General features: G+C 47.4%; 1 protein-coding gene across 1 annotated transcript in view; it reads right to left on the reverse strand.

The window, feature by feature from the left end:
- Positions 1 to 9,766: 9,766 nt before the first annotated feature.
- The window catches only part of PXDN (peroxidasin), a 95,811-nt gene continuing 91,677 nt past the window's right edge, over positions 9,767 to 13,900 (reverse strand). Inside the window, exons 22-23 of the mRNA XM_063078723.1 lie at positions 13,207 to 13,320; positions 9,767 to 12,152 (exon numbers count right to left, since the gene is read on the reverse strand). Coding sequence (XP_062934793.1) covers positions 12,033 to 12,152; positions 13,207 to 13,320 — 234 coding nt within the window. The 3' untranslated portion in view covers positions 9,767 to 12,032. The remainder of the gene's footprint in view (positions 12,153 to 13,206; positions 13,321 to 13,900) is intronic.

The raw sequence follows: 13,900 nt of genomic DNA on the forward strand, positions 1-13,900 counted from the left end.
GGAATGGGATTGCTGGGTCCTATGGTAAGTGTGGTCTAACTTCACAAGAAACCAGCAGGCTCTCTTCCAGAGCGCCCCCACCATGGCGTGTCAGGTTTCCCTCTGCCTGGCACTGGCGGTGTCTGCACCCCTCACTGGCCACCAACGCTGACCATCTGTTTAGACACTCAGTTCCTTATAGCTTCCTTGTATCTTCTCTGGAAAAGTGTATGTGCAGATATTTTGCCCATTTTAAACTGGGTTGTTTTTCTTCTTCCTATTGAGTTTTGACAGTTCTTTATATATTCTAGACACAAGGCTTTTGCTGAATATGTGCTTTGCAAACATTTTCTCCCATTCTGTAGCTTGTTATTTCATTCTCTTAGCAGTGTCTTTCACAGAGAAATTTAAAAAGAAAATTGGTAAAGTCCAATACCACTTAGTTTTTCTATTATGGGTTATGCTTTCAGGAATCAAGTCTGAGAACTCTGCATAGCTCAAGGCCACAGAGGTTTCTTCCATATGTTTTTTTCCTAAATGTTTTCATTATGTGTTGTACATTTACATCTATGATCCATTTGGAGTTAATTTTTGTATAAGATTTGAGGTTTACAGTAAGGTTTATTTTTTGGCCTGTGAGTGTACAATTGTTCCGACACCACGTGCTGAAAGATTGTTCTTTCCCCATCGAAGTGCCTTCACACTTTCATCAGACGTCAGCTGCCTTTATTTGGGTGATATGTGCTCGGATTCTGTTGTCTGTTCTGGATCTGCATGTCCGTCCCTTCACCAACACCACACTGTCTGGATTACTGTAGCTTTCTGGTAGATCTTAAAATCCAGTAGTGTGAATCCTCCAATTATATTCTTATTTTTCAAAAATGTTTTGACATCCTTTTCCTTTCCATACGTATTTTAGTACCAGCTCATCTATATCTACAAAATCTCCCGCAGTGACTGGTGGGGGCTGTGGACCCCCATCAGAACCAGCAAGACACAGACGCAGTGCCATGCTGAGAGCCTCAGCCCCTCCCCAGTGCATGGGCTGCCTCATGGGGGGCCTGCATGTCCCACCCCATCCTCACACCCAAGACCAGCTCCACTCCCCAGACCTTGCATCCTCAGTGGGGCAGAGTCACCGCCAAGGTGGCAAAAATGGATTTCTGGGTGGGCAAAAATTGTTTGCCGATACAATGTTTGTGACTGTCTGAAGGGTCAGCACATGAGCAGATTTACAGTTTATCCATGGTGTTATTTTGCAGGGGTGAGGGCTTGGCTGGGAATGCTATGCTGAAAATGCTCCTTAGCACGGTTTCACTGCTCTAGACTGGGAAACCATCTGTTTGCCATTCCTGGCTAGATCACACATTCATTCAGCAAAGACATCTGGATTGCTTATGATGTGCCCTGCAGGTACTCTCCCAGCTGTTGGGGTGTGGCAGCAGGTAACATCCTTGACAGCCGACAGCTGTCATTCTATCAGAGGGAAGCCTGGTGACACCTCCTAAGGCTCCTCTCCAACCAGGCATCCAGACTCCTGACACTTCTAACTCAGAAGTGTCCAGTTCCAACCTACACTTCCCACAGGCAGGGCCTGGGGCAGCTCCCAGCTCCCAGCTTCTCGCTCCCAGATAATGTGCCTTCAGCAGAACTGGCTTTCTCTGGGTGCCCGCCTTAGAGGTCCTGGTGCTCTGGAGCTTGGGAACACAGTTCAGACACAATGAAGCTTTGCTGCATCCAGAAAAAGCAAATGGTAGTTCTGCGGTCAGCAGGGAATGTAGGGACCTGCTTCCTTGGGGGTCTCTTCTTTTGTGCAGTTCAGTGATTGATGCAAAATGTTCTCTACTCTAACTGGCATGGCTCTAGCAGAGAACACCCTGGTAATACTCAAAATTAAGACAGGGTGTGTGTTTCACCAACAACCTCAGCTTCCCGGGCACGTGCTGACTGCAGTGGACCTCCTGGGTACGTCCGCCGGAAGACTCAGGCCGCCACAGTGCAGGCAGGGCGATGGTGTGGGTTGCGGTGTGCTCAGCCAGCCCCTTAGCTCTGCTCATGTTTTCCTGTGTCTCGCACAACAAGGGAAAGTTTCATTTGTAAGCCAGTCCTAGAAGTGATGTCATCTTCCCAATATTCTGGCAGGCGATGGAGGATCAGTCCTATGGGACTGCCATTTTGGAAAACCCGATTTTAGAATCACTGGCCTGAAGCTTTGACCCTCTTGACATTCTGTAGGCATCCAAGAGGTCTCTTCTCTTTCCCGACAAAATCGTCCCTCAGGAAAGTATCCTAGCAAATTAACACACACAAAGGCTGACTGCACTGTCTTTTCTGGGATAAGAATCTAACCCCTGACCATATTCCTATCTGTCTCGGGTCAATGCACGAGGCTGCACTGGGACCTGGAGACACTGCATGGCTGGGAAGGGAGTTGTAGGAAGCCCATGCAGGAGTGATGCATGCCTGGTGCAGGCCCCACAGGGACAGTGCTGCCATCGTCCCCAAGGTGCACTCAATGCAGGGAAGGCTGCTCATCACACACTGCAGGGTGGGTCACACTGCAGTCATGGCGTGTGTGTATTTCCATGGCGAGGGTTTTAGAGAAAATGGAAGTAATGTGTCTGGAGAAAGGGGGGCCTTTCTAATTTAGCAGGTGCTAAATCTGGGCAGGGGAGCAGCTGCCTCCCTACCCCACGGCTTTGACATCCAGCTCCTTTCGAGGTGACCGCCGGCTGCCCCTCGACTGCGGGGTCCTCCTCCTCTCCTTTCTCCTCCAGGTTTCACCACCAGATGCCTTTCTGCAGACCGTGCGTGCTCCCTGTCCCTCCTCCCACCCTGGGTGGACAGTGGAGAGCACCCTTCTCCCCCCGGTCCAGGGGAGCATCCCCATCATGGCGTGATGGAGGCTGCCTGCCCAGGGTGGGTTCTGTTCCGATTTTACTCCCTGCTTCAAACCCACCAGTGGCTTCTGCGGGGCACTTAGAAAAAAAAAGTCACTCAAGCTCTTTAGGACAATCATCTCCTGCTCACGTGCCATTTCCCCAGGAGCCCTTGAGGTCCCCTCTGAGATACGTACACCCCCTCCCACTCCAGTGGCCACCCCAGCCCCGTTCCAGGTGCTTTTTCACGTGGAGAAGTTTTCTTGACATTCTAGATGAGCGAGGGTCCCTGCTGTGGGCTCCCATGTGCCCTGCACTCCCCACCGTAACTCATCACACAGTCCCAGCGCTTCCCTCGTCTGTCTTCTCTCCCCACACGCTCCCGACAGGAGGAGACTCCAGTATCATCAATGTCTAGGGCACATGCGGTGTGCATGTGGTCTGTATCTAGCCTATATCTAGTCTACATTCAGTCTACATACGGACCACATCTACTTAACATCTAGTCTAATTCTTGTCTTCTAGTTTATATACATCGTCTACGTCTATTTCATATGTAACCCACACTCAATCTATATCTAGTCTACCCCGAGTCTATATCCAGTCCATATCTAGCCTACATCTAGTCCGTATCTATCTTATGTCTGTATCTTGTTCACATCTCTCTAGAGCCTGGCTGCTAGCAGGTACTCAATAAACACTAGCTGAATGCACAGGAGAAAGAAGAGGTGACTAGATGACTAGAGGAATAATTCTTCCTAACCTGGGGCATGCTTACAGTCTCAGTTACAGATTGAAATCACTATCATGTCCCCTCTTGCTGACAGCACAAAATAAGGCAGAAACGAATGCACTGATCAAAGCCTTAGCTACCTCCACTCAAGAACGGAGGTGTTTATCTACAGGGTCCACATGGCAAAGAATTCAAGGATATTGTCTAGAAGAGCTGGTTTCCCCAATTAACCTTATAGGGATGGCCTTTGGGCCCCCAAGAGGGCAGGGACCATGTGCTTTCTTTGTAGGAGAGGAGTTCACAGTGCTCAGGACCTGGTTCCAGGGTGCAGAATCCCGCAGCTCTGCTCAAGAAAGGGCTCCCTGGCAGTCCATACATCGATACCCTTTTATTTTTTCACCGACATTACTTTGTTTAATTAAAAAAAAAATGTTACTAGGTAGATAACGTTAGAGATGAAGAAACTGAGGCTGGAATGGGTTGCATCACCTGTCTGAGCTCAAACAGCAATGAACAGGAATGGAGCTCACCAAATTTCACATCTTCAGATACATTGTGTGCAAAAAATAAAAAGTTATAATCAGCCTACAAGCAGAGATTTTCATCTTAAAAAGTAATAGAGCCACTGCCGATGAAAGATGGGAACAGAAGCAGTAATGATTTGTAAGTAAGCTCAGAATCCAGGGAGAAAAGGGTAAGGTGGGTGTGAGCCTGTCCTTGAGGAGTTTATCATCCAGCTGCAGAGATACAGCTGCAGGGGGAGGTGATTAGGGAGTCAGGACAAGTACAGCACAGCACAGACACGGCCCTGCCTGCTCGTGCTGGACACGCTCCCGGAGTTGGGTCCCCTGGACCGATGAGATGAGCGATGCAGGACATACAGGGATACTGCCGACGACGAGGGTGGGGAGAGGGAAGACAGGCCGAGCCCAGACACAAACGCAGGAAGGGTGTGTTTGGAGGCCACGGGCATTCTGTGAGGAAGGCGGGGCTCTGAGCCCAGGCGCACAGTCTCTTATCAACACACTCTCGGCCCGGTGAGATGGCCCGGTGAGATGGGGCATCAGCCATGGGCCTCGAGTTTCGAGATGCTCTGGGTCGGAAGGAGAGTTTCTCACCCTAACTTGGCTGCTTTTACATTCAAGCTGCAAATGGAGGAAGGACAGAGCCCTGCATCTTCTCCTGTCCCTGTCTGCAGGGAAACAGGAGCCATGGCGTCTTTTCATGACTGACTATGGGACATGGGGGACGGGTCTCCAAGCCAGACCTCCCCAGAAGCAAGGCTGTGTTCCTGTGACCAGAAAAAGATTAAACTCACACATCTGTGCCAGGCACTTTGATGTGGTCATCTCTTATTTGTATAGAAAACTCACAAGGTGGGCAGTATAATTAACCGTTTTACAAATAATGATTAAATAACAAATTTAGAAAGATTCGGTGACATGACAAAGGTCACAGAGCTAATAAATCACAGTCAGGATTGCAGCTCAGTACAAATAAGAAATTATATCTCAAAGATTCAGATTCTCAAACGTACACAATTTTGTCCTTCCCATAGGAGGAACATTCAATGAACTACTCAATTCTAACCACATTTTGGGCTCAGCGTGGAATAAATCAGAGTTTAACATTTTTTAAAATTTATTTTAATTGACATTGTAATTGTACATATTTACGAGGTCCAATCTGATGTTTAGATATATATGTATGTTGTATAATGATCGGGTCAGGGCACTTATCATTTCCTTGTGGAAACATTCAAAAGCCTCTCCTCTAGCTATTATGTAATATACTAAGTTTTAATTAAGTGCAAATTTCAATTTTTCTAACTTTGATGAAATGAAAAACGTATTGGTCTCAGTATGAAAAGAAATGTGTTTGAGTCTGGGATCTTGTGAGTCCTGACTTGCAGGAGATCGGAGTCATGAGATGGTGGAGGTAAGAGAGACCCCTTCACGTGGCCCCTCAGGACACAGCTCAGGACTGTCCCTGGAAATCACGTGCACAAGGCTTCCACAGAGCCCACAGTGACTACCAGCTGCCTGGTGTCCTGCTCCCTTCTCATTTTAGCCCTGCACACTCTGAATTTAGTTATAGGAAATGATGGCCCGTAGTCATTCTCTGAGTTAACATCCGGTGCAGTAATTTTTAAAGAAGATAAACATGAATGTTTTCCAGGAACTTCCTTTGAAAACAGCTGCATACTAGTCATTCGACAAGGCTCAGTTTGTATATTCTGACTTGTTTTGCTTAGAGAGGACTGTTTTAGTCACTTTGTGTTGCTATAACAGAACTACCTGAGACTGGGTAATTTATAAAGAACAGAGGTTTATTTGGCTTACGATTCTGGGACAGCTGCATCTGGCACAGGCCTCAGGCTGCTTCTACTCATGGCGTAAAGTGGCAGGCAGCTGGCAGGTACAAGCAGATCACATGGCGACGGGAAGCAAGAGAGAGAGAGAGAGAGAAGGTGCCAGGGTCTTTTTAAGCAATGAGATCTCGTGGGAACTAATAGAGCGAGAACTCACTCATTAATCCTCCCTCTCCCAGGGAGAGCATTAATCCATTCATGAGGGATCCACCCCCATGACTCAGTCAGTTTCCAACACTGCCACCTTGGGGATCAAATTTCCACATGAGTTTTGGCAGGGACAACACATCCAAACTCTGTCAAGGACAAAACAAGAAAATCAATTTGTGTGGGAAAGACATAGACAATTTTTAAAACGCATACAACAATGATATCATGGAGTTATTTAATTTAGGGCTTTTAATTGTGGGTTAATAACCCTTTGAAAGGGACTTGGTTTTGGAAAACGTGTTGAAAATAAAATTTTCCATGTAATTTAAGATTATGCTGAACATCAGAAAAGAAAATATGATGAAAATCAGAGGGCTCCTATTCCTCCGTTTCCACAAACCACTGTAGGAAAAAGGCACATTGCCTTACCATTCACATGTGAACAGTCGCCGGTGACAAGGGACACAAAATACTTCCTTCCCTCCTTAGTTACAGCAAACTAATCATAATGAAGCTGTTCCTGGGAAATATGGTTTCTTGGCTGTATTGTACTGGATTATTAGACTGACATTTGGAATTATAATGGGGAAAAAATGTTACTTCTAGGTCACTTTGTCAAGGTAGGGAAACGTTTGTAACATAGTAGGAAAGACGACAGAGAAGGTGCCGGGATCTCTCAAGCCTGGCTTCGTTCCTCTGGAGTCATCCGGGTTGTTTGAACAAAGAAAACCCAGACACTGTAATAGCTGATAGAGACTGAGTTATTTTCAACAAATACCACAAACATAAAAAGTTACTGCTGGCGTTTCTGGAACCTTCAAACATGCTACCTGTTCGTGCCTCCAGGTTTGAGGTTTGAGAATATTTTTTAGCATAAACAAACAAAAGCAAATCCCCAATGTAAGGATTTCTGGCATAAGGCTAAACACTCAACACCTGAAGAACCAAAAATGCAGGGATGCTCAGTGCCTGTGTTAGAGTAACGAGGATGTCCAAGCAAACTTGGGGTGGCCGTCCAGAGTGAGACACTGGCAGGAGGGAGCTTGTCTGAAGACGTGTGCAGGTGGAATGAATGTGAATGTGCTTTGTTCTGTGCATTCTCTGTGTTTTTACAGCTGATACAAATGACTGATCTTCGCTAGCTCCACACTGTGCATTTGTTTAAATTAAATTTGGCATATGGCACTCACCCCCCATTTTCATTCCCTGTGTGTAAAATGCTGATTAGGACAGGCCTGACTGCCTGTTGTTGGCTGAGGGGTGAAAGCATGTGAGTTGCTGGTGGGCCAGTACGAGCTGCACCTCTGCATCCATGGCTGTGGCTCCCAGCCTGAGGCAGCCTCCAGCCAGCGGAGCAGACCGTGGACCTAGGCCCTGCAGGAGAGGGCTGCAGCCTCACGGCGCTCGCAGTGCATGCCTAGAGTCTGGCCGGAGACGGGCTGCCTCCGCCCATGTGCAGACCCACTGCTGGTCCTTCTGTGGGCCAGGAGCCTCACAAGCTGTGTCAACGGAAATTAAAGCTGTCGAGGCAGAAATAATTTTGCGAAGTTTATTGGGAGCCAGATGTGAGGATAGGCCTGAGAAACACCATCTGGCAGTCAAAGTAGTACTCCTAAGTTTATTACAAATAGGGAAGGTAACAGAAGGGGGACCGTCTCAGAGCTGAGCTGGGTCATTCCCACTGGTGGGATAAAAGCAGAAGTCATAGCCGCTGATGGCTTATTACATCAGAGGAGACACAGTACACAGGCAATCTCAGGTAAAAATCTTCATGCATCAGCTGTCTTAAAATTGTCAGCATAACTCCTTAGTCAGCAATTTAAACACTAATCAGTTATTTCCTTCCTAACCATACAACATTCTTATAGAACAGAGAAACCCATAGTCATGAGACTCAGCCCAAGACAGAGATTGGTTAAATTCCTACTTAGGTTCCTTCCTCAGCTGCACCAGGGGCTCCAATCCCAGGTGCTCTAGAAACATGTGCATGGCACAGGTGTGCCTGGTCTCACCCCCATCACCCAGTATTTCCATCTGCCCCCACTAAGTAGTTCATTACTGTTGGGAAAGGGAAATGAAGGGTCAGGATCCCATGGAGGTTCAGAATCTTGCCAAGCATTTGATGTAAACATGCACGTGCACCCGGGTGCTCCTTGGTTATTGTCTGATGTAATTGTGCATGTGCACCCAGATGTTCTTGGGTTGTCTGACTCATACCCAGGTGCTCCTGGGTTATCAGACTTAAGTATAAAGGAGTACCTCTGATCCACAGGGCCCTCCACCCCCGGGATGCCCTGCGGGGTCGGGGGGAGTGGGGAGGCTGCCACTGCTGCTGGAGGATGTTGCTGCCAGGGCCCCCAGGATGACCCTGGAGGCCATTGCTGCTGCTGCTGGAGGCTGCTGTAAGCTGCTGCTGCTGCTGAGGAAGCTGAGGACTGAGCTCAAGTTGGAATGAACCTGTCAATGACTCCCAGGATCTTTCCAATTACCTAGCTTGTGACCTGCTCATGAGGGGTCTGGTGACCCAGTCCGTACAACAGGTTTGAAGGGTCTGAGCCCTAGACCAAAAATTACAGTCTCGAAGTACTCTGAATTAAGTGCAATGGAAATCTATCAATGATACATAAAAAAAATAAAATAAAATTCAACATACATTTATCACTCTAAGAAATGAGAGTTGTTGGAGTCTTTAAATACAATTTTTGAATGACTGCAGAAGATGATTTTAGGTTTATGAACTTCCTGTGTGGGCAGAGTTCACCACTGATGTGATTCTGAGGTTTGGGGGACCTCACTGTGAAAATGCCTGGGAGAATTTATGGATATCAGCTCCTTTAACATGGAATATTCATGAAAGCAACCCAAGGTTTTTATTCATGTTTTTAAAATATTTGGAAATTTTAAACAGTTACTATTCAATTTTTCCCCAATATTTCATTTTTTTTTCTTATAATTATATGAACTATAATGATTGTTTTCCAAGCCTTATAAAAATACCCTCAAATCCTTTCCCATTTCCTTCAGAGCAGCATCCTCTCTCCCACCCAGACCAAAGCCCGAGGGATGAAGAATCGTCACACACCGTCACCTATTTCCAGACGCAGAGCCACGCACGAGCCCAGGCCTGCGGAGGAAACATTTGTCTCCGGTGACTCCCGTCTGCCCTGGTCTGGGCTCTTGCTTTGGGAAGACAGTCCACCCTCCCGTTAGACCACAGGGTGAGTGCAGCTTGTCCTACTCGCTTCCTCACTGACAAGTAAAGGTCTTTGTCCACAGCACAGCAACTTCAAGAGGTAGGGGCAGGTGCTAGAGGCGTTTTCCAAGAGCTCAACACCCACCTGCCCTAGGTTTAAATCGACAAAGTCAGCCTAGTTAAAGCATTCTAGCTACTTAGCAAAAAAGAGTCCCTGTTAATTAATCCTCTCTTTTTTTCTTTTTCACATGTTTCATATAAAACAATTAGTGACTAGACACCTCTTGGGGTTATTCCTAGGACCTGTCTCCTTTCTTTGTTATACTTTTGATCTCACCTGGTAAACAACGTACAGCCTTTTTCATCGCTTTAAGTAAAAAAAAAAAAAAAACAAAAAAAAAACCCAAAACCAAAAATTCTCCATTTGAAAGTGTGGCCCATTTATTTGAACTGAAAGGCATCATTACATAGTGCAAACACGTCTTTGGTAAGGTACTAAATACAATGAACCTTAAAAAGGCATTTATTTGGCTATTGGCAACAGTTAGAAAAGTAAATAAATATGTACACTTTGCTTCCTATAAGCGCAATCCCCCTACAGTGGCTGCTAAAAAACATTGTTCAGGAACTGCCCACTGTTTTGATAATATATATAATATCAAACTGGTGATACTGCGGACATTTTGGTCTGAATTACAGAATTTTACTGTAAATCACAGTCAGCTTCCCCCGCTTCGGTTTAGAGAATGTAAACCCTTGACACTTGCCCAAGCTGCACGCCTGACCTCCCTCCACGCACGCTCCCTGGCAGGAGACCATGAGCACACCTCCAAGGCACTTAGGAAACAGCAAGACACCCCCAAAATGTAGGATCTACTGTCGTTTTATACCTGAGCAACTTACATAACCATCAAATTTTAGACACACTTACACATTTCCTAGTTTACAGAAATCTGTGCCAAGATCTGATCACAAAATCTGACTTGATATTTCCAAAGAAGTTCACGTCCCATGGGACAGCAACCAGCTCTGATTTATTATTTATTAACACGAAGATGACAAGTCAAGATAACCGTTTGTGTACATAAACGCCACAAATTCACTGTGACCACCTCACGGCAGGATTGTTGCCCACATCCCCAGCAGACTTGGAACACTGTGCAGGGAGGTTTTGGGGTGTCTCTTTCAGGGAGAATGATGCTCGCACTGGAATATGCATCATGTGCAAATCACACCCGACATCATAAGAGTCCATGATGTGCCAGACACTGCTGGGACCTTCCTGCCACCCCCCACTAATAATGGTCTCAATATGATGCCACCAATTTTGGAAACCTGCCACCTCAGCTGGAGGCTCTCTGAGGTCAGGGGTCCCTGCATTTCTGCATCTTGTATCCCCAGCACAGAGCTTGGCCCACAGTGGACCCTCAAGTAAAGGTGTGTTGAGCTGGACTTGCATGTTCAGGGAAACATTTCTCAGAACACAGACCAGGTGGCATTCAGAACAAAACGGAAGGTTTCAGTCAATTAAAAAGAGAGAGACCATGAGGTATGAGAGTTGCTTTCACTGAATCCTAGAAGAACTTTTGCATAGTGGAAATGATTTCCTGCCATATCTAACACCTAAAAAATGGGCAAATTTTCATAAAACATCATGCATTTTAAAAATACAAATGAGGTATAGGGGTTCCTTTTTTTTTCTTAACGCACTCACACAACCTAAAGTTAAAAAATTCTCAAAATCGAATTCCTTCAGCCCATGAGAAGAAGAATCTGGAGGGTGGCACTTCCGCCGTGTGCTCCAGTCAGCGACAGAGCCTCACGGGTATGAGCAAATCCAGAGCCGGCTATGGACCGGTTTTGTCAACGCACACGGTCACCAGCAGGTATCGTCAGATATGGAATGGGATGAAAGAGGGTTTTCACATTCGGTTCACAACTAGGCAGTACGCATGCAAGTCACAAGTGAAAACAAACCTGTTCCTAAATGTGGACTAATAATGTTACGATCATGTGTGGACAGAGCTGACCCAGAGTCACGGTGCAAAGCCGCTCTGAGTGGCGGGAATGTCTGTTTCATGATTTAACGCTGATGACCTGCGAAACAAACGTTACAGAGAACCCAGAAGAGGGAGGTGGCCAAGGTTACCATGGAGGGAGCCGGGAGCCTGTGTCCCTGTGAACATGCTCATACAAGATTCTGTTCCATTTGCCAAACACTGATTTTCTTTTTAAATGTAGCATTCGATGTAACCCAGACTTTGGCGAGCCACCTTCTGGTGGCTCCGTAATCACCCCACCTGCGGGCGAAGCATCTGTGAGCTCCCGGTGTCAGAGCCAGGCAGTACTAACATTTACAGGGATCCTGCTTTATTTAAAAAGAAGTGGTGTTATTAGGAGAAATCAATTTAGAAGCCTAAAGGATTAACTGTGCGATTTAATAGTAGCACCAAGTTTTCATCTGAACAGAATTAAATAAAAACCTGAGAAATCTAACATGAAGTTAGGACTCGTGCCTGCTTCCCCTCCGTGTGTCCGCTCCGTGTGTCCTTCCTGACGAGCACTCCAGTCGAAAGCTTCCTGCACTACGTTCTGTAACAGCACCAGCTGGACATTGTCCTGAAACGTCTTGAGTCCTGGATGTTTCCTTTGGTCTGCAGCTGCCTGTATCGGCCATCTGATCTCACGATGACCCAGCAGACTAACTTCAAGGAGCTTCTCCAGAGCCTACGGCTTTTCCTCCGTGGTTTTCTTCAAGCAGACGGGACAACACGCTCCTTTGATCTTCACAGGTGCTGGACACGTGGCAGGTGGGCAAGCCTCCACGAAGCAGGTGATCTGCCCGTCCTGGAGAATGACACGCAGCCCGTCAGTTCTTGGGTGAACCCCAGCAGGGCACAGTGCCACACCTCCCACTGTGACTGCTGGGACCCCGGGCACAGGCGTCACCTGTCCTGTGGGTTCTGTGATACAGCACTGGTTCTCTGCTGATTTCACAGCTTCACGCAGACATGAGTGAACACTACACCCCACCCCATTCCTTCCGGGAGGTTCACATCCTCACCCTCCCTTGTCCTTCCTACCATCCTCCCACACAGAGGAGGCCCCAGGACCACAGGTTGAGCTTATCCTCCCCACCTGCACCTGGATCCCATCTGATTGTGTCTGTGGATGTCGTCGTGAAGGAGGATGGGACCAGGACGAAGTGGGCAGGGACACGGCTCTCCTCCCCACTGGTCTGTCCTTCCCAAACCAGACACTCTCAGGGACACTGGAATACCCTCTCCCAATGTCCATGGCAGAGGGACTGAGCCCGTACCCTGATGGCTCCCAAGGTCCCAGACTGTTCCTTTGTCCTTGTGGCTCTGCTTCCCAACCCTCTGCCCTGAGCTACCCAGGGAGCTTGGGCTGCAGCCAGACGTCTGCAAATGGCCAGCATAGAGCACCCACCACCTGTCCACCTTCTCAAGGAGGCGGACTGCTCCTTACATACCTCTGTAACACACCCACCCCATGACTGGACGGAGGCCGGGGTGCGGGGGTCAATGTTTAAACAAGATCCGTGAGGAGGAGCCCTGTCTGTCTCATTGCAGGTTTCTGTGGTGTGAAAGTTCCTGCCACAGTGGAAAGCGGGTGCACACAAGTGGCCCCAGCTCACCCTGTGCAGGGTGGGGAATGCCCGCCCACTGCAGGGCAGAGACTGCCAAGGTTCTGGCCCTACCAGCGCCTCCTCTGCAGGTGCAGCTGGCACAGAGAGTCTGGGCCTGCCCTGTGCTTCCATGGGGGTGAAAGAGGGACGGAGGCATAGGTGAGCCGGGGCACCTCGCCCTGACACCTGGCGGTCCCCTGTAGCTCTAGGTCCCGGGCATAACTGAGGGCATGGAGACAGACCCACACTCACTCTGCATTCACAAACGGTGCACGCGTCTTTCCTCCACTTTGCGTTGTTGGTGTGTGATTCGCCGCTGGCGTCCGTGCACTCTGTGGCACTGAGCCGCGACTCAAGTTTCTTTATCTGCGACACAGAAAAAAAACCTCACTGGTCACTCAGTATCAGTTTAGCTCCAGTACTAACGATGCTCCTCCCCTGGAACAACGCCCTGACGTAAACCAAGTCTGAGACGAGCGTTTCTGAAGACCTTTTGTGGAATCTCAGTTTCCTTATTAGGCAGCTGTTGGCTGTCCAAAATCTCAAAAGCTCATGACAAGACGATTTGACACCTGTCCTCTGTGATGTCATAAGTGCATTTACTGTAAAATATGTACAAAACAAAGGACATGAAAACAAAGGATATCCTCACAGGAATTTGAGAGCAAGCATCAGTCAGATGACAAAAACTTTCTGTACTTACATTTTCAAATGAACGAATGATTATGACTAATAATCCCAATATCAAGTCTTCCTTATTTATTTTCTTTTTATTATTATTTTTTTTTTGTAAATAAAATCACTGGTTTTTATCTGGAGGTAACTGATCCCTGAATAAGGACTATCTTTCCCAACTTCCCTCAGGCCAGGTGGCTCCCAGTGGGATGTGAGGGCAGGTGCAGGAGCCACTTGCAAGTATTACCCAAGGGAGCCCACACTGGGGAGC

This window comes from Cynocephalus volans, chromosome 14 (assembly GCF_027409185.1).
Source record: "Cynocephalus volans isolate mCynVol1 chromosome 14, mCynVol1.pri, whole genome shotgun sequence".
In the NCBI taxonomy this organism is placed as follows: Eukaryota; Metazoa; Chordata; class Mammalia; order Dermoptera; family Cynocephalidae; genus Cynocephalus; species Cynocephalus volans.